The sequence below is a fragment of the Cololabis saira genome, chromosome 1 (assembly GCF_033807715.1).
Source record: "Cololabis saira isolate AMF1-May2022 chromosome 1, fColSai1.1, whole genome shotgun sequence".
Taxonomy (NCBI): domain Eukaryota; kingdom Metazoa; phylum Chordata; class Actinopteri; order Beloniformes; family Belonidae; genus Cololabis; species Cololabis saira.
The window spans coordinates 24,288,849-24,314,016 of record NC_084587.1 but is presented as its reverse complement, the minus strand read 5'-3'; the positions used below and the strand labels follow the sequence as shown (position 1 = coordinate 24,314,016).

The window sequence follows — 25,168 nt, the reverse complement described above, 5'->3', positions numbered from 1 at the left end:
ATCGTTCATACAGGGAAAGCAAAGGGGTTTTGGTGGTCCCAGAATACGCGTTCTCTTCGGAGGGATCCTCTCACGATCCGCGCACAGAGCTCCACTGGATTCTCTTCGAAAGGGCATGTCATTTTCCAAGAGAGCTGATTGGTCAGTGGGCGGTGCTTTTACACCCGGCGATCTGTATCTCGAACATAACCTGCTCCGGAGCAGGTTAGCGGTTCAGCATAAGTTACCATGGCGATGTGTCCCGGTAAGAAGTGAACCACCGTCGTAGTCCTGAAAACCCAGGGTTAAACCTGAAGTTACCTCGCTAACCCCAAATCCCGCTTCGTAGTACAGGCCCCAGGATAGGACAGGACAGTCTTAAATCTGTTTGTCAGTATTTCCTACGTGTGCATTTGTATTTGGAGGTTTCCCTTTCACAGCAGCACAGCATGAAGGAGAGGAGATGGAGAGGATAGTATAGTTATAGTTAATGAAAACTAAGAGTAAAACTGAAACTGACGGTAAAAAATAATCCCCTTTACTAAAATGAAAATAAAAACTAAAGATTTTTATTAAACTAAAACTAAATAAAAACCAAAATCAACAATGCAGAACTCACTGAAACAAAATAGAATTGGAGGTGAAATTAACCTTCTTTTTCATTTTGTGTCTTTTTTGTGTATGGAGCTTTATTTTTCTGATTCATTTCTTAATTTAATTCTAATTACTCAAAATAAAGAATAAAGGATTATTGTACTGTATGTCTTTGTTGATTAAATTCTTTCATCCTACATTTTTTGTCAATATTTGTAAGTCATTACCTCGAAAACTAAAACAAAATCTAAAATTAAACTACCGTAAAACTACTCATGTGCTTGAAACTAACTAAAAATCAATGAAAATAATCAAACAAACTGAAAAACTAAATAAAGACGGAAACAATCTTCAAAAGGCCAAACTATTTTGACTTTACCTGGAAAGATTCACAAATTGGGTTTTGGTTATGTTTGGGTTAGCTATTGTATATTGCTGATTGCACCATTATTCAGCCTTTAGACTTTAATTTTTTTTCATTGACATGGCTGTCATATCTGTGAGAAGGAGGCACAGCTGGGACGTGAAGAGCACACACCTTCACGTGGTGTAGGCAGGAGTCTTTCTCGGCTCCTGTCATGTAGAATGCTGGAAGACAACATTTTTCTAATTTGATTTCCAAAACACATCATTATTGTTTTACTGTCATGACTTGAAAACATTATCTCCCACACTAATCCCTATCAACAGTGATGACTAATAATGGTACACATTTTGTGTGCGTGCAGTGTCATTATCCTAAATTCACTATAAAGATGAATTATTGAAGGTTATAGGTGTCAGTGGCATCTATATCCTTGTAATCATCAGTATGATAGTGATGTTTGGTCGATTATGTATTGCAACTTCTGCATCATTCTTCCTTTCCCAGTCAGCTCAAGAGGCTAAAGGGCAGTTCCCAGCACATCAGTTCTTCTTGATCAGATGGCATTTTCAGCTCCACCCACATGATAATGAGAAAACTATGATACAAGTTTCTCCAGGGCTTTTCCCAATGTGGGATTTTAGGACAACGTCTGTGATAGCTGAGGGAGGTTTTTTTGTTGCTGTTTTTTTGGTTTTAATTCTGAAACAATAACCAAAGCATTGATATAATAAGGTGTAATGATGTACTCACATCCTTTCTGATGTATAAATAGGCATTTCCTTGCAAGAAAGTAAGTTTTGATTTGATTAAACTGTGATTGATAACTATGGTCAATTTGTTGGCTTAAAGGCTTTTCTGCCACCTAGCGGTCAGAAGTTTTCAGTAAAAGGTGTTCAGTGCGAGACATTCCCACCAAAGGGGAGTTTTCTGTGATAACCATTTGGACTGGTAAAACCTGGTTAATTAATTGATTGTTGCATGCAGATTTTTGAGGAATTTGAAGGATCAAAATATAAAATGATTTTGAATTTTCGTTGATTATCTTGATCTTGATTTATTAATAAAAATAACCTCTATGCAAAGCTGAATGCTAACAGTAACCTAACATAAAGTAACCACAGCAACTGTAGGTAGTTGCAAACTTAATAAATGCAGCAATTTATAACAATTGAAAAAATAAAAGTAAAAGTCAAGCCAATTCGAACCACTTCGGTTACTTTCTTGCAAATAATAAATAGTTTTGAAAGGGACAAATGGGAGCTTTTCAAGAATCAGGTGATTTCCAGGCTTTAACTTAAGTTCAATGAGCTTAATAATGTAGCCTATAAAGCCTCATTAAAGGAACATCCTGGAGTTAAAACGATCCTATAGGTCTGTGAGAAGGAGACACTGCTGGGAAAAACTTGAAAAACACACATCCTGGAGTTACACTTTTTATTTTTATTTTTTTTTTTTAGTTTTGAGCCATAATGGAGGAAAAATGACTGTTTGTGCATGAATGTTCATCTGCAAACAGCTAGTCATACGTCAGCATAAGTTGACTATCAATGTTTGCTTAAAATACGGTTGATAGATTAAGTAGGAGAGTTTTGTCAGAAGCTAAAATTAGCTATTTATTTGAACATAGCCCCAGCCCCCTAATTGCCATTTTACTGCTTTCTTTCTCACTCAATACTGCTTCAATTCTTGCCATTTTGGTCCTTAACCAAAGTTCCCATCCCTTATCTAATAATAGAGTTAAAGATTGCAATAGGAAGAATAGTAAATTTTCACAAAAAAAAAAAGTAATTGAGACTTGCAATTTGACAACATAAAGAAGGGAGATTTATTGATCAAGTCATTTGTTTTAATATTCCTCACGTTTCTACAGCTGTACATTCAGTAAATTCTTTCTGTGGTCTTAATTTGGGTTAACTACATCCATACAGTCAGATAACTTTCATGCCCACTCAAAAGATTAGTGTTATTTATTTAAAACTTCTTCCATCGCTCTTAATGTAATACAGTTATTCCTGTGTAGTGTACATACAAAGGATTGGCTTTGAGTAGACTGACATTTCAAGATTTATAAGTGTTTATTTTTTATTTATGTATTTTTTTAGTAAAGAAAGAAAACACACACACACACATGTCTTGCTATACCTATTTCATAAATACAGTATATATATTATAGCCATTCATTTTGTGCTAAAATCAAAGCTGTGCTGCAGTTTTAAAAAAAGAAAATCTCAACATCACTAACATACAGGGATATGAGCTTGCCTGTATAGTTTGTTTACAATAAAATGTTTACAGTGATTTTACAGTGTTTTTAATGTCCCTGATTATCTCAGAACCATAGTGTTGTGTTATTTTATATATTACAGGACAGAAACAGAATGAGCTCTTCCCGGAACGTGTGTTTACAGTCTCTGGGAATTCAAAAGGTGTGTTGGGGTTTTTTGTCTACGCTGGTGTCATGTGTTTGTGTATATGTACTAAAGCCTGGAGAAACAGAGACATTTAAAACAGGAAGAAAAGATGACTTCTTAAAGACAGAGCCATGGGATGATGATGTAAACTGCTCTTCTACATGAACAATTGATCAGTCATTCATTGGTTATATAGATGGGTGCCATGGCTACCAATCACCAATCACATGTACGATAAAGAACACAATACCACATACGTCAACACCGGTCTCTGCCACCAAACCACCTGCAAATTTCCCATTAGTCTCTCACTGTGTGCAGGATCTTCAAATACTCTACAGGAGTTATGAGGCAAACAACATAATCAATTAAAAGATTAATGGAAAAATAATCAAAAAGAGACCGTATATTCTCTTTAGAGTGGATGGGCACAAAGAATGAGTATACTACATCGATGTGTGGACGAGCCAATCATCAATGAGACAAACACTTTTAGAAGTTAAGAGTCTCTGACATCATCTTCCACCAGTCCATCAGCTCCTCCCGCTCCTCTTCCTTCCTCTCAATCAAAGACTCCAGCTCAAAGTCCACCTGAAATAAACATGGGAGAGGACAACATAGACATGGGTGAGGTAAGAAAAGAGCAATATAGCAACCAAACCCTTCCCTATTTCACAGCTTTCGCAACATACATATTTTTGTCTCATTCAAGCAAATGAACTAATTTATCCTTAGTTTCAGCGTGTAGGCAATGTGTGACAGACACTGTAATTTGCTTGTAAATGCTTGTGGTTCTCACCCTGGTTGCAGGACTGTAGGGAACAGCCACCTTCTTGATGACAGTCAGGTATCCTGGGGCAGAGGCTGCCACTTTGTAGTTTCCTGGAGCAAGTAGGCGCCAATAGTCTCCATCTTTGGCTGCAAAATACAGATTTTGCCTTTCATTTATGCACACAAGCATTAATAAAGGTATCCAGTTGATGCTCAGTTACGGAAATAGTGACATACAAAGTAATGACTGTTTTTATCTGCTGAGACATATCCCTGTGAGGGAAAAGCAGGTGCGTGCACGCGTCTCCAAAATGGTGTAGTACTCACTATGTCCACAAGAGGGAGGTATTACAGCGCTAGTTTTATCTTTATACTATGCTTATCTTTATATTTTTACATGAAAGTTCACTTCCATGTAGAGAGGAGTATGTGTTGATTTGTTGCAGATTCTGTGAACTTGTGAATAATTTCTAATACCTGTAGTAATGTCATGATTAATACCCTCCACAGAGATGGTGGCGTTGGAAATTGGGCTGCCCTGCAAGTCACGGACGAATCCCTTGACACCACGATGAACCTGCACACGCACAAAGAAGCAGTTTTATTGACAGGCTTTGGGCACAATCGCTGTTCAAGTGGATGGGTAGCAAGGTACTATTCAAAGGAGCCCAAGATAGTATGCAAAAAGTTACAGCTTCATCAAGGAAAATCTTATTTTAGATTTTTGTGATCAGCAAAGACTTTCATCACCAGAATACTGACAGTTCAGACACTTGAGGCAGCTATTATGTTTTAAGAACAAGCAGTCTCTTGTGAGTTATGCTGAGCAGCCATTGGGGAAGTAGCGTTGAGTTGAGACAACATGTCTTTTGTCAGTGCAGATGGTGGTGACTTTTCACACCATGAAATTGCAAATTTTGTCCCCTATAACCTCACAATGCACAATGGTAGTTTGGTTTTGTTTACAATGAAAATGTTCCTTCTTTGTCTCCTATTCAAGTAATACTAATTACTCTAAGTCAGGAATCATGATATTAGTGAATGCTTCCTAAGTTATGGAAACACTTATAAAACCCAGTCTTGCACTTACAAACAACCTATTTTGTTTATGAAACATTGAAGCTTGTTATGCAAGTTCTATTTTAATTTTTTCACTTAGGGTAACTATTTATCTACCCAGGTTTTGTTTCTGGAACAGCTGCATCAAATACACTGACGACAACAGATGCCATCGTTATACCTACTGTGCTGTATAAAGCCAAACGGACCTGCTCTATGTAGCTGACGAGGGAGTTGCGGTTCTGGTCCCAGTAGGTCTTGAGCGTATCCTCACTGGGAAACTTGTCACAGCTGAGCTCGAGAGTGATCTCAAAACAGTTGCTGCTGAGGTAGTTGAAGTCCTGCATACCTGTAAAAGGTCAGGCCATAATAGAGCAGTACCGATGTTAGAGGTGCAAAATGGCTATGGCAGTTCAACAGATAGAGTCTACCGGACTCAAGATTTTAAATGGGCAACATTTCACCAAAAAGTGATAGTTTATTTAAACATACTGGTTATACATGTCTGCTGCCCTTAAATCTGCAGGTTCGAATCCCGGCCATGCGCACCTTTGCTACATGGCATCCCCATTCTCTCTCTCTACCCCTTTCCTGTCTGCAACTTGAATAAAGGGCCACTAGAGCCCCCCCCAAAAAATCTGCTGGACAAATATTGTCTACGGTACTTTTCCTCATAAAAAGTACATATTGCCCCTGACCAAAAAGAAAAAATTTATACAATAATAAAAAAATAATAATCATAGACCCCCTTACTACAAAACAGATGTAACAGCGAGCACTCAGTTGTTTTATTTTTCAGCAGTAAATTACCTTACACACTACACATCCCAAACTGTTGTAACAGTGTCCCATTGAAGTTTAAGTAATGTTTGTAAGTTATTTGCTTGTTTGAATTTCCACTGCCAACCGCATCCCAGCCAGCCATATGTGGGTCCCATGTGGATTAAAAGTGGGTTGCAAGTGTGTGTTTCAAGTGGGTTTGTCCACACGTTCCATGGTGGTTCTTCTTTGAGTGGGATGTACCTGGTTTTAACTTTAAATAAAGCAACTTTTATATATAGCCCAGAGTTCCTATATGGCACCCAGCCCTTTTCTTAGTTCATGCACATTTAACTCACCCGTGTTCCTTATGAGCCCCATATATTTTGGCCCACATAGGCTATTACAATTTGGGGCCCATAATACTGAAACCAATGGGACGCATGTCATTTGCCCATTTCAAACCCAAGCCCACTCGGTACCCAGGTAGCCTGCTCTTAACACAGATGGGGCCCACATGGACGACCTGGCTGGGAACCAGCTTGTTCCATGAGGCGGGAATGGAAAGGTGTGGGAACTCCACATTACTTTTCCTCTGTAATTAGACATGGTTGTGACCGCTCCTCCACACACACATACCAAACACATACAGCAGCTCCTGGTACAGAGGTCCACTCAGCAGTGAACCCAGTCTTCAGACTGGACGGAGCTGCTTTCTAAAAGCCAGCTCAAACATTTGTCTTGAAGTAAAACATCTGCTCTTTTCTCTAGATTTTAAATCTGTTTAATCGTATGTGTCAAGACAGAAGGTTTATCAGACCTTGTCAGGATGTGTATCTATAGAGACATGACATGTATGCAAGACAATAAAGATTTTCTTTTTTTCTGATTTTTACAGCATTTGGTCTTTATTTAAACTTTATTTAAACTTTTCATACCAGAAATATCCCTTTTTTTAGACAAAAATATTTCTGTGGCATAATTTTTAGATTCATAGCTAATTCTATGTGAAAATGTAAAGTAAGCTTCAGGTTGGATTCATAATGTTTTGAATAATTTTAGCTTGTTTTATTTTTGTTTGTTTTATGAAACAGGACTCTTTTGTTGTTTTTTTTATCCTGCCAGCATAAATAATGTTATGTGTGAATTTTAGTTGTGCAGAAAGAAGTAAAATAAGTATTTTATCAATTTTCAGTTTAAGTAAAACGTCCATTTAGTTTCAATGGCATACTTATAAAGTATTAAAGGTAGGGTGGGAGATCTTTTTCTTTAGCATTTTTTTTTTTGCAACATTACTTGAACTTATGTTTACACAAAAAAGTAAGATGCTGAACAAGATGTTTCTTAATCGGGTCAGCAGGGGAAAGTCCCCTCAACATAGAAATTAATTCCATCCATCCATCCATGGCTGCTAGATATGAAGTAATATTAGACTTTTACCTCCAGGCACACTGTACCAGGCTCCCCCATTAGTGATGCCCTCCTTGAAGCTGGAGTCGTCATCGTTCTTGCGACACGGTGCTCGGTGAGGGTCGGACATAACAGGGTTGTATATGGAATAAGCTCTTGCCAGAGACTTGAACGTCACATCATCTGGACTGGCGCTGTACTCATGGGTGGATCCTTAAACAAGAAGGGGTAATCAGAAACAGAACAAACAAACGCTAAATGTTTACGCAGCGGCTGTAATAAAGTGTTAGTAGGAGACCGGCATCTGCTGCACATTAATACATGTGCCTGGTCAATTCATTTAGCTTGTTGTTGAAAGGAAACATTTTTCATCTGGCTCAAATTCAATCAGCTTTATTACTTTGTGAAATAAATCACTGTTGTTTCACTTACAGTTGAAATATTTGCTTGATTAAATCCAACAAAACATCCATGTCCACATTAACAATTTAAATAGATCCATGTGTGCGTGTGTATGTACCACTGCGGGTCTCATCGTATGGATAGTTGGCCACAACGTCTCCTCCATGCAGATTAGCTGAGAGAACGAAGGGGATATCCATGATCCAGTGGATCACAGCCTTGGTCTCTGGAGCCAGCTGTGAGGAAAAATAGCTATTAAATTCCAATTTCTAATACAACCAATACATACTGAACCAGCAGCGAAGCTGAAGAGGCATCTCTGTAACTAAAACTCACTTGCAATTAATAGCTAATACATTACTTACTACTGTGCAGCTAAGATAGAGCAGGCATATATTTAAGCAAAGTATTTAGAAGACTATTTTTATTTATGATACAACAGAGATGCATCATGTATTAATGACATGAATTTGGACTTTTCCTGAGGTTTTCGAACATTATAACTTTAACTGTATTCTTTTATCTGTTTCCATACTTTGGCGTTTTCATCCACGGCCTTCTTCATGTTCTGTAGCAGGTGGTTGTTGGCGCCACCCTCCTGTTCGTTGATGTAAATGATGCGGTCCAGGTCTGGAAAGTTACGATTCAGATCTATCCCCTGTGCGTTACTGCGGCCCACGAACCAGTCCTTCATCTCTCCAGGCTGCACAGGTGATGAGAATAGATGGTTAGAAAGATATACAGGGACTCAGATAAATATTGCTCTACTGCATGTGGAATTCAAAGTAATAAGTGTCACTACTTCAGTATTTATAGTCTTGGAAGCTTGTGATAGCATTGCTGTGTGTCATCACCTGCGAGGCGGCCTTCTCAAAACCATCTGGATTCATGGAAGGCATGAGATGGATGCGGGTATTGTGGATGAGGTCGATGATGGTCTCGTTGCCTTGCTGGTACTGGTTGCAAAGGTACTGAGCCAAGTAGATGACCAGCTCTCTGCCCACTGCCTCATTACCGTGCATGTTTCCAATGTATTTAAACTCAGGCTCACCTGCAGACAAACCAATAGCAACCTATGATTATACAGGAAGAGCTACCATTACATGTAACATGTTCAAGCCTATTAAGAGCAATATCATCTTATCTTTGGGGCAAAACTGAATTTGAAGTCAGTCAATTTCCTTTTTACCATCTTGAAGCAATCACAAAGCTGCAAAATAGATCATACGTCATCTCCACATCTTTTTAATAAAAGAGGAAACCCATGTGGTAGTGGAAAAAGTCCTGTATATTTTCCTGTATCTGTATCTGAAAAACGTCAATGAGTAAGCATTACCGTTTGTTATGAGGGTTAAATTAACGCATCCTTAGAACAACTAGCACAGATTACACACAACACAACAGTGACAAACACACTGACTCCTCAGCTGAAAGGTTAAACAGAAATCAGTGTTGCAGCTTGATGCTCCACTTGGACAGTGATTAGTTCGAGACATCAGATTAAGGACAGACATTGTCACTGACTGTTGGTGTCGATCAGCTTAATGGTAGGTCTACAATCAGATTAACACGGGGTCTAACTTCACAGCACAATGGTTAAAACAAGCCATTCTCTGCAAAAATGTCATGTTATCACATGAGAAACGTAATATTTCATCTGTTAAATAGCATTTAGCCTTTAGAATATTATTGATTTAAAATTTTGCAAGACAAAAATGCTGGTACTTTTCCCAAAGACGGTAGAGAAAGGCGCCAGCAGATCCCTGAACAGAAGGTATTGATGATGAATGAATAGATGGATGGACAAATGCCTGTATAAATGCTATTTCATACACAAGGCAGGTCAGAGTAAATTATTTTAAAGCTGTTGGTTTTTTGATTTGTGAAAACTAAATTTGTTAATAGTTTAAAATAATATCCGCTTTCATAAGCACAAGTTGATGTAGCATGTCATCACAATAAAAATATTTCATACAGCCAGTATGAGTTTATACTCGATATCGATCCAATTTTTTTTCCATCAACATAAATAAATAAATTTACAGTTTTCACACTTGTGTGAATAGTTTGAAGTTGCTATGGTCAAAGGCAAGGCAAGCTTATTGGTTTACCATGTTTCTTGTAAAAGACAATTCAAAGTGATTGATTGATTGATTGATTGATTGATTTGTTTATTTCGAACACATAAAAAAATATAAGATTTTAAAACAAATTCAAAACATACAGAAAAAAAAGCAACAACAACAAAAACGTAATAAAAACAGGGGAAAAAAAAACAGTGTCCGAAAAGGAGCAGGTTGAAGTAAAACTTATTTAACCCTGCCCCTTTGTTACCTCTATCATAAATTAAACATAAATGTTAATAAATAGCTGCAATTACCTAATAGGCTACCAATTTTCCCATTAGTTGTGCCTTTGCACCTAACCAGCTAACAAACACCATCTTGCCTTAACATAAATCCTCCTCAACCAAATAACTTCCCAGAACTTCCTTTTTGTACCGTTTTTTAAATTGATTTATATTTGTACATTGCTTCAACCCATCACCCAACCCATTCCATAAATCCACTCCAACAACTGAGATACACATGCTTTTCCTTTTAGAATGAAAACATTGTTTTTTGAAATTAAATTTTCCTCTTAAATTATAACCCCCCTCCCTGTCACAAAACATTTTCTGTAAATTCCCTGGAAGTGAATCAGTTCTCGCTTTGAATATGATTTGAAGAGTTTTTAGTTTGACAATGTCCCAGAATTTCAACACATGCGACTTTAAAAACAGTGTGTTTGTGTGATCCTTATAACCCACATTGTGAAGTATCCTGATTGCTTTTTTTTGCATTCTGAATAGCGGTTGTAAATTGCTTATATATGTGTTGCCCCAAACTTCCACACAATAATCCAGATATGGTAATACTAGTTTTATAATCCAGCATGTATCTTGTTCTCCCCAATATTGCTACACTCTTTGCCAGTTTTGTTCTTATATGATTTATATGGGGTTTCCAGCAGATTTTGTGATCCAGTATCACTCCCAGAAATTTATTTTCATACACCCTTTCAATAGGTACATTATTGATCGTTATTTGCACAGTATCAATTGGGATTGTGCGATTTCCAAACAACATAAATTTAGTTTTCTTAAGATTTAAAGATAATTTGCATTAACATCAAACCAGTGTTTTAATTTTTTCATTTCTGCTGTGACCAACTCCAAAAGTTGCTGTAGATCTTCCCCAGAACAAAAGATATTTGTATCATCTGCGAATAAAACAAACTTAAATATTGCTGATGCTTTACATATGTCATTAATGTATAAAATAAAAAGTTTGGGTCCTAACACTGACCCCTGTGGGACCCCACAGGTAATGTCCAAAAGAGTTGACTTATGATCGCCCATCTGCACAAACTGCTGTCGGTTCTCAATGTAACTTTTCACCCACCTCAGCACCACCCCTCTTATACCAAGCTTTTCTAATTTATTAATTAATATATCATGGTTGATGGTATCCAATGCCTTCTTTAAGTCTAAGAATATTCCTACTGCATACTTCCTGTTATCTAAACTATTGATAATTTCTTCAGTCAATTCCATTATTGCCATTGAAGTTGATCTGTTTCCTCTAAATCCGTACTGACTGTCCGTTAATAAATTATGCTTTTCAATGAAATCATCTAACCTTTGGATAAACAGCTTTTCCAGTATTTTAGAGAACTGGCAGAGTAGAGATACAGGCCTATAATTTGTGAACTGATGTTTGTCCCCAGCTTTGTATAATGGAATGACTTTTGCAGTTTTCATTTTACTTGGAAATATACCAGTTGAGAATGATAAATTACAAATGTAAGTTAGAGGGTTTGCAATACCATCAATGACTTTCTTAACTACTGTCATATCAATTCCATTCAAATCAGTGGATGATTTATTTTTGCAGTTATTAGCTATATTTATGATTTCAGTTGTTCCTACTGGTTTCAGATAGATTGAGCTTTGATTCCTTACAACATGACTATCAACTACCTCCCCCTTCCTTGCATGTGTGACATTTATTTTTCCGGCCAGCTGTGGTCCCACGTTTACAAAAAAGTCATTGAACCCATCAACTACTTCATTCTTATCATTCACTATTCTGTCATTGTCTGTAAAATAATCAGGATAATTAGTATTGGTGGAGCTATTTCTAATAACACTATTTAATATATTCCAAATACTTTTAATATTATTCCTATTGGTCTCTAATAATTTGGTATAATATTCCTTCTTGCATATCCTCATAATATTAGTTAGTTTGTTTTTGTATCTCTTATATTTGTTTTCTGCTTCGATAGTCCTATATTTTATAAATTGTCTATATAGAAAATTCTTTTTTTTACAGGCATTATGCAGTCCTTTTGTGATCCATGGCTTGTCTGTGTGTTTTTTTCTGCTGTTGCACTGTATAATTGGACAATTTTTATCATATAGTGACTTAAATATTTCTAGAAATGTTTCATAGGCTGTGTCAACAGTTTCTTTTCCATAAACAGTATTCCAGTTTTGTGATAATAATTCAGTTCTGAATGCGTTCAATGATTCATCTGATTTTAGTCTTCTATATTTGGATTTGCAGTCCTCCTTATCACTTCCACAGTCACTGTCATGGACCACAAAAACAGGAAGATGATCACTGATGTCATTTATTAGCAGCCCACTCACTAAGCTGCTTTCCATATGATTTGTAAATATATTATCAATTAGGGTGGCGCAGTGCGTCGTTATTCTGCTTGGTCTGGTGATCAGTGGATATAAACTCATACTATACATTGCATTGGTGAATTCTTCTGTCATTTTATGTTTGTTAGGATTAAGTAAATCTATATTAAAATCTCCACAGATGAACATAGTCTTCAGGTGTGTTTTGGTATATATTTCTTCCATACAGTTTTTAAAAGTTTCAATATAAAAGTGTTTTACATAAAAACATTAGAAAGTGGTTTAATATGTAGAAGAGTTTATGAGCAGAATCAAAAAATTCAACAGAGACAGATATAATGACAAATGAAACGCAAGAAATATAGCTGAATTAGCCTGTGGGCTACGACCTGATTACTTTTTAGCTTATTTTAACTGCATGTTATACAGTTGAGGTGGTGGCATGGGTTAATAGAAATAGAATAGAAATAGAGAAATAGAAACATATAACATTATTCGGTCATGATCCATACAAAATTATTCAGTAACACAATTCACGTCATTAAAAGATCACAGGGATTAAGACTTCAGTTCGATTGAAATCTGTATACCTGGGTCACGTGTGTATGGATTTGGATGATTTGATTTCTTAAAATCCATGCAAATGGTTGTATGTGAAAAATGATCTAAACTATAAGTTCCAAAATCAGGCTGCAGCTAACTACCGACAGAAACTTGGTGTTGCACAAAAAACACATTTTCCAAACTTTTGATCAGTTTCAAACCTTAGAGGAAAAAAATATTAAAATTACACACACTTGGGCACTGACATCAGGTCTAGAGTGAGATATATCTAGTATCATGTGCAGAGCAAACAGTGTCCAGGTTTCTCATGTTCCGCGTAAAGCTCTTCTCGCTAAGTCTCTGATCTATTTTGTTACAGACAAATCACAAACACCTGAGACAGAGACAAGTTCTTCTTTGGAGCTGTATAAAATCCTTCAACAAAATGCCAGAGGATGACAAGTAGGAGTTATGGTGCGCTGTGCAGACTCTTTTGATTAACTACAAACCGAAGATTAATAGCTCTCTGCTGCTGTGCACGAACAAAGAAACTTCTTTTAGTGTTGATGACAAAAGCTCCCTTCTGTTCAGGTCAGTTATGAGTTATGAAACACAGCTCAACATGGCAGATGGTGAGGCGTGTGTGTGCACGTGTGTGTGTGCACTTGAAACTGCAGGGATCCTTCTATTGTATAAAGCCTATATGTGTCTTTTTTATCATATTTATTTAACCTCAGACGTAGATATTTCTAAGCTTTATTTTACAGTTGATTGATATTAATCTGATTACTAATACACAATGTAAAAATAAAGTTTTCCAATATTTAAATGTACAATGGATGTCATGATTTTTTCATTTTTAATCTTAATTCACTTCAGATCATTTCTAGGAGTGTTTGATGTACTTGCAAAGTAACGCAAGTGGCTGCATGATTGAACACACACAAACACACACACACTTTGTCATGAAAAATCATCCTCATGGGGACCTTTATTTATTTTTTTATGTCTTTAATAAGAAAAACACACCGGGCATATCAGAAGTTTTGGTCCCAACGGGCTGAGTGTAAAAATCAGATGGAGGACCTCATTGGGATAGAAATATGAGAACCCCCCCACCGCACACACACACACACACACGCCCAGCAAACATCTGGTAGTCAGGTTATTTTTAAACACCCAAATCTGGTTGCTCTCTCTTTGAGTTGCTACTAATGATTTCAAGACTGCAATTAACTCTTTCCCTCCAGAGATACTGAAGGTGGATGGATTTAACAGGCTTCGTGCGCTGAACAAGCCTGCCAAACTCGCTCTCACTCACACATACACACATACTTTGAAGTAGGATTCTGCCAGAACGAGTTATTATAATACTACACAGTTGGTCAGTACCTGGAAGACATTTCTTTCTGCCTGAAGAAACATGTTTTAATACTGTTGATAATTGTGTTAGTGCGTGACAGATTACAGAGTTGGATTTTTTTTTTTTTTTACATGCATAACACAGACATCATGAGGGGCCAACTTGTGCTGGAAATATTTTGATAGTGTGTGCATACAAGACTAGTGAGAGGAAATGTAGTAATAATTATTCATTAAAATTGTGAATAAACAATAATAGATCATACTATTTTCATATGATTAATTCTCATTTTTTGCAAACCGATTCTTTCATAGTTAGCCTGGCCAGCCATCTTAATTCTTTCTTTCTTTGGTGCAAAGAATCTGTCCTTCCTCTAGGTTCAATGTTGATTTGCAGGGATGAGAACTAACATTTGCGGAATAAACTGCCTCTTAATGCCTAAAATAAGCTTACAACCTGTTAGAGAGATGAAAGATGTGACATAGGAAGAGTGAAAACTAAACCACTATCAACAATCGACATGTTAACACCAGGGCTTATTGTTGTCGCTTTTGTAGTTATTCAGAATTTTGGTGTCATATTTGTTGTTTTGAATAGTGGGAATTTGGACATTCCAGTATGACCCATCACATAAGTCCCTCCCCCACCCGTTGCGATAAGTTTGGTATCTTGTGTACCGGTGGAGACAGCTGTGGGAGGGACAGGTGGGAGGGAGGGGACCATTGCACATGAGAGATATGTACATGCACAAATACTTCTTCCTCTTATTTTTCTTTTTCTTTCTTTGTTATTTCTTTCAGTACCATAGTAAGTTTTTATTCTATGCAAAAGTGGAGAACTGAGGAGTTAAAAAAGAAAAGGTTGCAATGTGAAATTTTTTCACTTATAAAATGTGCTTTTTTTTTTATACAAATCATTTTTCAAGTCATGTACAGGTACAAAAACCCAGCAAAAACTGTTCATGTGTCATAAATTCACAAGCAAGGTGGTTGTGTTCGAACACTTTAAGAAAAAGGTACATAAAAGTGCATAAAGATAAGGGCTTAAACCATCTGCATTAAAAAATTATCTACTTTTTTTCATTTTTATTTAGATGAATAACTCTTTCAGTCTCATCTTCACTTTCTAAAACATATGAAACTGATAATTATATAAAGAAAGCAAAACATGAACTAAAAGAACTTAAACTGAGAACTGAAATACTTTGAGTGGTAAACCTTGCCCTTTTTCTTGTTTTTCCAATATTTGGTAAAAACACACATTTTAAATCTCTTGAGAGGTATCCAAATAGGGAACAGGTTTTCCACTTAACCTCATTTGATGTGTGCTGACCAAAGATGGATATAACACATCTGCCACTGCCAAAACCCACGGCCCCACATTTGCTAGAGATTCTCAGGTTGCCTGACAGATGATCAATACGGTCTCCTAGGTGACCATGCAGTAACAACTGTGGCAACAGCGTCATTTGTGAAGCGGCACTCTCAGTTGTCGTGGCAACCCTGACAGAAACAGGTGCTTAGGGAGACAAATCAACTGGGAGGCTGAGTAAACACACTCATCTCTGGATCTATCTGCCCATCTCATTTTAGTAAACACGCCATCAGCTGTCGTATACGTGGAGTTTGTTTGCTCTCAATTACTGCCAGTTCTAACATCACATCTACAGACGTATATGTTCACAGAAGAACGAGCACCAAAGTGTTGGTCTTTTGGATCGTGGCTCTGTTGTGAAATTAATTCTCAAATATGATATATATTGGTATTGGTAAAACCCAGAAAGTGATTACATTGTAAAATGTGAAAAGTGTTTTGTTTATCTCTCATGTATCTCACACTTTGTCTTCCCGAAAATTAAAATAATTAGGATCTTGGATAGATGTTGATAGCTAATTCCCACGGCTTTTACCCAGGAGAAAGATGTTCAAGCATTATATTTTTACACTTACCTTTGATTTCATCTTTCAGTTTCAGTTTTCCTGTCAGATTATCTAAAATACTTTTTTAACAGAAAGTACTTCGATAATCTGAAAGGATTATCTAAATTGTATTTCATTGGTACAAGCCAGTCCTGTCTAGACCTATTATGTTACTACAATAGACTCTGGAGAGAAACTCCTGTTCCAAAAGTAAACCTGGACGGGAGGCTGAGGAGTCTTTTGGTTGCAGTATAAAAACTTGCCACTAGATGTCACTAATATCCTACAAAATGTGACTTTTAAAACAATATAACTTGCTTGGTTTATGAAAAGATCACTTTTTTTGGTGTATATGATCCATTTCATAATGACTGCTCTGCTTTTAGTTTATCATTGCCGAGTTGAAAAGTTAGTTAATGGTTTCCGAATCACAACTGGCTAGTAACAATATCAGTATAAATACCGTTTTCTGTTGTTTTTTAAATGCATTATATAAAACTGAAATATTTTTTTGGTGAGGGAGGGGTCAATAAATTAAAGTCTGCCTTCAATTGTAGATTTTTTCCTAATATAGAATACATAAAGAGAGATATTTTTACAACCTATAAAGTAAAATTAATCCAGTGAGAAACAATGACCTAAATTACCCTTTTTTTTTTTAGAAATGGATGAGACTTATACAACTAAACTAGGGTCATGGGGCATGGGCAGTGATTTCACATATTACATTGAGACAGAAAATTACAAAACAAAGAAATATGACATTACGAAATTATGTTAAAAAAAATGAGAAAGAGAAAGGAAAGATATGGAGAAGAAGTCAAGACAGGAGACAGGGACGTGAAAAGGGTGTGCCTGTAGATGTCTGATGTATAAAAGATGATGTGGAATCTATGCCTTGGCCTTACTGTCATCCTGTTTCCATTCTTGGCTCTTGTTTATTCCCTGGCCCTTAACCCTCTTTTTCTCCCTCATCACACTTGCACTTGTGTGACATTTTCCGTTTTCTCAATCATCATTCCTTTCTTTTTTATCTTATTTTTCCATCAACTCCTCCTCCATCTCGACAGGAAGAGGCTCTGAATCCTCAGAGGGAAAATGTCCAAAGATATACAGTTTTGGGGCCTTAGACTTCTCGACTATAATGCCTTCTAAGAGGAACCTTGTCCCAATGTAGAAGCCACTTTATATTTAATGTACCATATGTCACCTGATATGACATTTTCAGGAGTGTGTCCGGCAACTCTGCACTGTAGCTGAGTGTGCACGGTCACAGGGGATTTTATATGTCCTCTGTTGTCTGATAAAACTGTGAGCGAGGAGTATTCTGACAGTCTCCATAGCATGAGATGCTCTTTAATATATTGAACGGAATATTGCCTTACATTGACATGACTTTTTAATACCAATCAAAAGTTTAATTTAAATTAAATTTTAATTAATTTTTTTTTAATTAATTAATTTAATTTTAATTTTAATTTAAAAAATCAATAATGCCAGTCCTATTATGAGATAGGGTTTCTGCTCATATTAGAAAATTTTGTAAATGGTTCCAGACGTGAGTCAAAAGAGTTTAGCCCCTTTCTCTTTAAATAGATGGGTCCTTTTCTTTTTTAAAAAAAAAAAAGCTCAAATACCAGCCAGTTTTCAGAAGTAAACACCTTTTCTTAATGACTAAAACATGGCATCCATGTTGAGTGATACAAGCACTGAGATACTGAGATACTACGACACTGAGGGAAAATCTTACTGGGCCTTGGAACTGATCCTATAAGAGTTGCCATCATTTTTGGAGTTTAACGCAGCAATATTGAAGGTTTTTTATTAAAAAAACAAAGTTATTATACAAAATGAGGTAAAGCTATAATGACCACATCACTCTAATTGAATGTTGGCACTATCTATACATCTTTTCTTTACAAATAAAAAAGCATTATTAAAAATATAGTGATAATACAAACTGAACATTTCCAACAGATGCAGGACAGAGAGAAACACTGCAGACAGACACTGCAGGGAATAAGTCATGGAGCAGCCACAGTGAGCTGTAACATGAAAACATGTAAGTGAAAGCTTCAGACACCGACGTACTCAAATTTAATGTCACCATGCTCTGACTCAAGCTGTTTGAAATTAAATCATGATTAAATACAGAATAATTGAAAGTCTGACTCAATTAAAAACAACAATTAAAAACACCAATGAAAAACAACGACAGCGATAACTGTTGCCACAATTATACAAAGACAGTAAGACAGATCCCCTGGAGAGTAAGTATGCTTGTGAAATGTATAAGGTAGAAGTATAGATGAGATGTACGTCTAAAATTGTATAAAGCTTAAGTTTGGGGTTTTTTTGGAAAACAAACAGCAATTTGCTCACATTCTGGTGCAGAGGGAGATGAAAGAATTGGTGTAACAAACTGTAAACACACTCATTTTCACTCTTCAAACTCCTGAGGGAAACCGCCAGCATTGGCTGAGTCTTTGTTTGGTAGGTCAGAGTTACTCCTGCGCAGCCTGGCTCTGCTCTTTATAGCAGGTAATGAGAACATGGAAACCATGTTCTCCTGTTCTGTATTTATTTACTATGACATGGATTAGTCTTTGGATCAGTAGAAACATAGAGTAGACCTGCTTAGGCCAGGTGTTATTACTGGCTTAACATTTTCTGTTTGCTTATTGAGGTTTCTTTTTTTGTTGTTGCTGAAAATGGAACTACAGCCAGAAACAACAGTGAAAAACCAATCGCACGCACTACAAAAACCAAAATAACAAGGGCAACACACTAATTAAATACTAAACTGGGTTTTTGTGGGGTTTTCAGCTTCTTTGGACAACTTTTACTAGGAGTTGTCAAGTCTGTTGTGGGTAAGATCTTTACCAACAGGCTGTGACTAACTAGCTAGACCTGCTGTCTTTGCTTCCCATATGTTTCACGCTGCATGCAGTTACTGGATATTAGTAAATAAGCAGTGCTGACACTCTTGGCTATAGGCGGTTCCTGTTGTGCAGTGTATGACAGATGGCTGCTTACTGACAAATGCATCAGCTCAGGACCATCGTCCTCCTGAGCCAGCCAACCACGAACCACCAGTCAGCTCAGATCACTAAGCCGATCTGTTGCCCTGGCAACCGCTATTTCAGCTCCACCTTCAGCTGAACACATTACAGAGTCAGAGGAAATATCAGAGGGGCACCTAACTGCCAGGCACCTAAGAAGGAAGATTGAAGGATACAGATTTTATTTTTCTAACATAACACACATCCATTTTTTACATTCCCCGCTAAACCCCATCAGTCTCTGAAACGTCCCTCTCTGTTTACATCCCTCTTTCATCCCTCTCTGCCTTCACAGGGATGTTTTGCTCAGCGGAGAGGGGGAGAGGGGGGGAGAGGAGGGGAGAGGAGGGGAACCAGAGGAGGCGCGACAAAACAGCGGCTTGGAAACTCATCTGGTAGTAATAAGGCCTCCACATCGCTACTGTGACTCATGCCTGCACACGCTCACCAGACTATTACGGGCGTATTTAGTACGTACGACCATCAGTCTGTGTGAGCTGAGCTGGACACCAGACCTGTGGTGCACCATCTCTAGACCTCACAAACACGCCCAGTGAAGAAAATACACCTTTGCACAAACAAGCTGCATGACACATATAGTTAAAATCCCGCAAAATGGACACCATAAACCAAAGAATTATACAGTCATTGCATAACTCTTTGTTTTCCAGGCTCTATCTCAAGATTGCAGAGAAATAATTAATTGCTTCCTGCTGTTTATCAAAGGTTTAGGTTCCTAGAAATGAAATAGGCTACTGAACCACTCCCAAAAGGTTATTAAAGGACAAAAGTACTGCTGGGTAATTCATCATAGTTGCAAAAGTGCTCAATTAGTACCAAAAGTATTCCTCGCCCTGTTTTCATGCTAAAACTGTCAAAAACTGGGCCCTGGATTAGGAGAGGAGTAATTTTGGTGTATTAATGGAAACTGTCAAAACACAACAGACCAAACTTCAATCCGGGACCAAAGGGTTTTGTTTTGTTCTTTGGTTGTTTTTTTTTAACAGGCTACCACACCAAATTAAGGCTAAGATGAGTTGAATATTTGAATTATAGTTTTCTCCTATCACAACTTCAAGCCTGAGCTCAACACAAAAAGGAACATATAAAGCAGCATTCCAGCTTGTGGTTATCCAGGGTGCTTCGATGAATGTGAAAAACGTTTTCAATATTGTGTATTCACTTTTCATTTACAGCTTATTTTTACTGCAGCAGCTGTTACATGACAAAGAACATGCAGCTCTGCTTCTCAGAATCACTTCATAGACCGCAAGTCAAAGAAGAGTGTGCACTTAAAATCTAAAGCCTACATCTTGAGCTCTTTTTTCTGGTGTGTGATGGAGATGATGGTAATATTGAGTCATGCACGTTATGCATAAATCAACCAGGGACTCCTTGATCCATCTAATATTCAGCCCAAAGCTTCCTCTTTTCAATGCATAATTTGGGGTAGAGAAGAATACTTCAATATGTATAGGCCTACGTTTTAGGTGAAAGGGCTCTTTCTAAACACAGCTTTCCAGGTGTTGGCATGATCCACTGCCTTTGGGCTTTTTTCTTAGAATCACGACTCAGGATAAGCATGAAGAGATCCTTATCAACCAGCAAAATGGCGGCTTGGTGCTGCTGATACCACAATCTATCATCTAGATTCCTGTGAGGTGATGCAGCAACTGTGCGACCCACCTGTGCTCCTCCTCAGCTGTTTTCCGGGCGCGTCAACCTGCAGGGTCAATTTCTATACCAGGTCAAACAAAAAATGCGCATCGGCCAGATCCTATGCGCAAAAGCGCAAGGTGCGTCTGTGCCATCGGGGCTCCTGCGTGGAGCGCAGTGGGACGCAGCGCCGCATTGTGAAGCAGACAAGGGTGTATGCGTAAAACTGACCGGGTTCGTGCGTCCCAGGGTTGTCGGACATCTCCAGCACCAGCAGCTCGCGGCCCTCAAAGCTTTCTCCGATGGTGTAGATGCGGATGATGGTCGGACACTGCAGCCACACCGACACCAGCGCTTTCCGCAGCTCCTCGTAGCGATGGTACTCGAAGGAGATCTCTCCGTCGGTGCCGGCTGCGCCGCTCAGGGAGACCAGCGCGGCCCCGAAAAACACTGACAAAAGGGACGACTTCATTTTAACAACGTCCTGGTTTCCCTAAAACCTTGTCTTCCTTGTCCTGTCTGCCTGCGGCTTGCTTCCAAGCCTTATCTGTCTGCTGCAGCCTCGCTCTGGGCTATAAATATCCCTCCCTCTGCCTCCCTCACTCCTGCGATGCGCTGCTGTACCTGAGCGTCAAGCCTGAATTATGGTTCCGCGTTAAATCGACGCAGAGCCTACGCCGTAGGGTACGCGGATACGCGCGCCGAACGGTGCGCGTCGCCGCGTACCCTACGGCGTAGGCTCTGCGTTGGTGTAACGCGGCACCATAAATCAGCCTTCAGAGTCGAGTGAAGTAAAGCCGCATCCGCGCACCACTTTCAAGATAAAAGCATTTCCTATTTCAATGATTTTTTTCAATGATTTTTTTTAAGCCAACCAAAAAAAAAAAAAAAAAATATATATATATATATATTTTTTTTTTATATATATATATTTTTATATATATTTCTTTTTCCTTTTTTCAGTGAGAAAATTATATGGAAACCTCAATTAAAAAGAAAAACAACCAAAAAGAAGGGTGGAAAATTGTGAGGACTAAGCCAGACTGAGAGATTCAGAGTGTGAATATCAAAATGAATCATTAGCAAAAATTACTGAAAGTGAAAAAAAATCTGAGGTTAAATCTAACTCTATTAGGAGTTTAAACTTTTATTTAACCTTTTAAGTGTACAGAAAACGTATACAACAGTCTGTAGTATCCAGAGGTGGACAGAGTACTCGACCCCAGTACTTGAGTAAGAGTACAAATACTACTGGTCAAAATTTACTCCGTTACAAGTAAAAGTAGCTCAGTCAAAATATTACTCGAGAGTAGAAAAGTACTTGCTTTTAAAGGTACTTAAGTATCCAAAAGTAAATGCTTTTAAATTTACTTTAAGTAAGAGTAAGAGTAAATTTCTTATTTTCCACATCAGTAAAATACTATATTTTTTCTAAATTAATTTAAGGATCTTTTAACTCTTGTTTCTGAGAATTAACTCTTTGAAACCAGCTGCACTGATGTGCTGCTTTTAGAACCACAATGTTATATAAAACCTGCACAAACACCAAAAACAAATCAAATGAATGGGATCATAAGAGGACAGCAGATGATGCAGAGTTTATTAACAATCATGAACTGAAACCAAATGAACCTGCACCATCCTATTGTCTTTTTGATTTTGTCTTTCTTCTCCTGACACAGGCGTAGCCATTGTTGCGGCTCTGTCTTGACAAACGCAGGCTACTTTGGCGGTATCGTTTTGAGGAGGCTTGACGTATTTCCGCTTTACGTACATCCCAGTGGAGATGCACTGTGATAGGTCTCCTCCTTTGACAAAAAAAGCTTGTGTCCAATAGGATTTTAGGGAAGAAGAAGAAAGAGCAGACCTGAAAGTAACAAGTACTTTTCAGCCTTCCTAGAAATGTACTCGAGTAAAAGTAAAAATATTTGTCTTGGAAATGTATTCAAGTAAGAGTAATAAGTACCAAAGAAATCTAATACTCAAGTAAAGTACAAATCCTCTGGATATGTACTTAAGTACAGTACTCAAGTAAATTTACTCCGTTACTGTCCACCACTGGTAGTATCTCCTTCTGCTCACTGCCACCTTGTAAGCAGTCAACTGAATTAAATATAAAAAATAATTATTTTATTATAAAGTCAGAATTGTGACAGAAAAGAGGATTTCAGGGAATACAAAAAAAGAAAAACATTTTGCTACACAACAAAAGAAAGGAGACAAACTAGGTATTTAGATACCACTAATGACCAGATCTCCAAAGTGCAATAGTGCTTTGAGGTTCCCAGACTCACTAGGTTCAGTATACAAAAATCACAGTGATATCAAAAGTTCTCAAGCTCAGCCTGAATAGACAGTGGACTGGAGCAGCCTACTTGCTCCACGACTCCTCGTACGGTGTACTAGTTTACACACACTTTACACTGGGAAACAGGAACTCGGTTTGGCTTCTTACTGCTCAACACCAGCTCATGCATACCAGCAACTACCCCGTCAGTAAAACTGCACGGCCGACAAGTGACAAAACGCTGCTGCACCCAACGCCTCAAGGTGAAAATGTAATGTTTCCTCGACCCCGCCCACTGTCACAGGTATATGCCCTGCCTCAAACACCTGGCCAATGGAAATGTTCCACCTGGCCACACATCCCCCCCCCCCCCCAAAGAAAAATCAGTGTCCCCACTGGTTGCAGCTAACCCTACTCTTCCCCCCTGCGGATAGACGACCTAGGCCAATTAAAAGGGTTTGAATGCATGCCTGCAGTGCTGCGCTTTGCCCGTCTTATGGCCAAGGGGGGAATCTCTTCTTTCCATTTCGGCTGCCTGTTCCCAGTGATCCTCGTGCCGCTCCACCTGTACTGCGGCTAACTCCTCCTCCTCCTCTCCATCCAGAGTTTCAATTACGATACTCCCTGGACTAGAATCTTCATCACAGCTGTCTCCATCTTGCTCTTGCATCGGCCTGACTTGTGTCTCACTTAGTCCTGGGGCACAAAGCCGTAGCTCCCCTCTGTTGACATTCTTGGGGGCGCGCGACCCATCCACTGGAACGACTGTGTATACTGATCTATTAGGACTCAACTGACTCACAATTTGGTGGGGAGTGGGAAGCCAGTGATCCTGGATCTTATTCCTACCAGCTACCTGCTGGTTCCAAACATAGACCAGCTGTCCTGGGCGCAACTGTGCATCCTTGGTGGGTGGTCCTTGATACTGCTGCCTCGTCTCCGCGGCTCTCCTCATGTTCTTCCCAGCCTGATCATACGCCACTTGAAGACGCTCTTGGTGACCCAGCACCCACTCCCCAACCCCCCCCCCCCCCCCCCCCCCCCCCCCCCCCCCACACTGCTCTTCTCCTCCTCCCAGAGAAAGATCTAAAGGTATGCAGGGTGCCCTCCCAAACAGGAGAAGGTAAGGGAAGTATCCAGTGCTCTGATGCTCTGTGGTGTTGTACGCATATACCACCTCCGGGAGATACTCTGCCCACCTCCTTTTCTTTTCCGGAGGTAGAGCATGTAACAGATCATGGAGTGTCCGATTAAATCTCTTGCATTGTCCGTTCCCCTGAGGGTGGTAGGGGGTTGTTCTACTCTTCTGCATTCAATACAATTTACAGAGTGACTGCACCACCTCCGCCTCAAAGCATCTGCCTTGGTCTGAGTGCAACCGGGCGGGCACGCCCTAAGGTTGAATCCACCCCTTAACCAGGCACTTTGCCACTGTGGTGGCCTGCTGATCCCCAGTTGGCATAGCTACCGTAAACTTGGAAAACACGTCTGTTAAAATTAAGACGTTTTCTCTCCCATCCGAGGAGGGTTCCAACACTGTTAAGTCCATGGCCACCACTTCCAAAGGCCGAGATGCCAACAAGCTGCCCATAGACGTCAGAACCTTGGGTTGGAGCGCCTTAGAAACAATGCATCTCTTGCATGACTTACAAAACTTGTCAACGTCTTTGTACATTCGTGGCCAATAATAGCGTCTCCTCACCAACTTGAAGGTTCGCTCAATCCCTTGATGTCCATGCCCCCCATGCATCCGGCTCAGCGCCTGCCGCTGCAATGCGAGAGGCAAGATCAGCTGTCTTTGGGGGCCCTCCCCTGGATCCTCTCGTCTGTGATACAGCACCCCCTCATCCTCCACTATCCTCTCCCATTGCCGCAACAGCTCTAACGTCCCTG

The 25,168-nt window shown here is 38.8% G+C and overlaps 1 protein-coding gene across 1 annotated transcript; it reads right to left on the bottom strand.

The window, feature by feature from the left end:
* Nucleotides 1-2,741: 2,741 nt before the first annotated feature.
* cpe (carboxypeptidase E) lies at nucleotides 2,742-21,572 on the bottom strand. The gene is made up of 9 exons (XM_061718759.1): nucleotides 21,220-21,572; nucleotides 8,607-8,803; nucleotides 8,288-8,455; nucleotides 7,871-7,988; nucleotides 7,381-7,563; nucleotides 5,391-5,530; nucleotides 4,600-4,699; nucleotides 4,151-4,269; nucleotides 2,742-3,942 (listed from the first exon to the last, which is right to left on the bottom strand). Exons 1-9 carry the CDS (start codon nucleotides 21,458-21,460, stop codon nucleotides 3,844-3,846), a joined length of 1,365 nt encoding a protein of 454 aa, XP_061574743.1. The 5' UTR covers nucleotides 21,461-21,572; the 3' UTR covers nucleotides 2,742-3,843.
* Nucleotides 21,573-25,168: the final 3,596 nt, after the last annotated feature.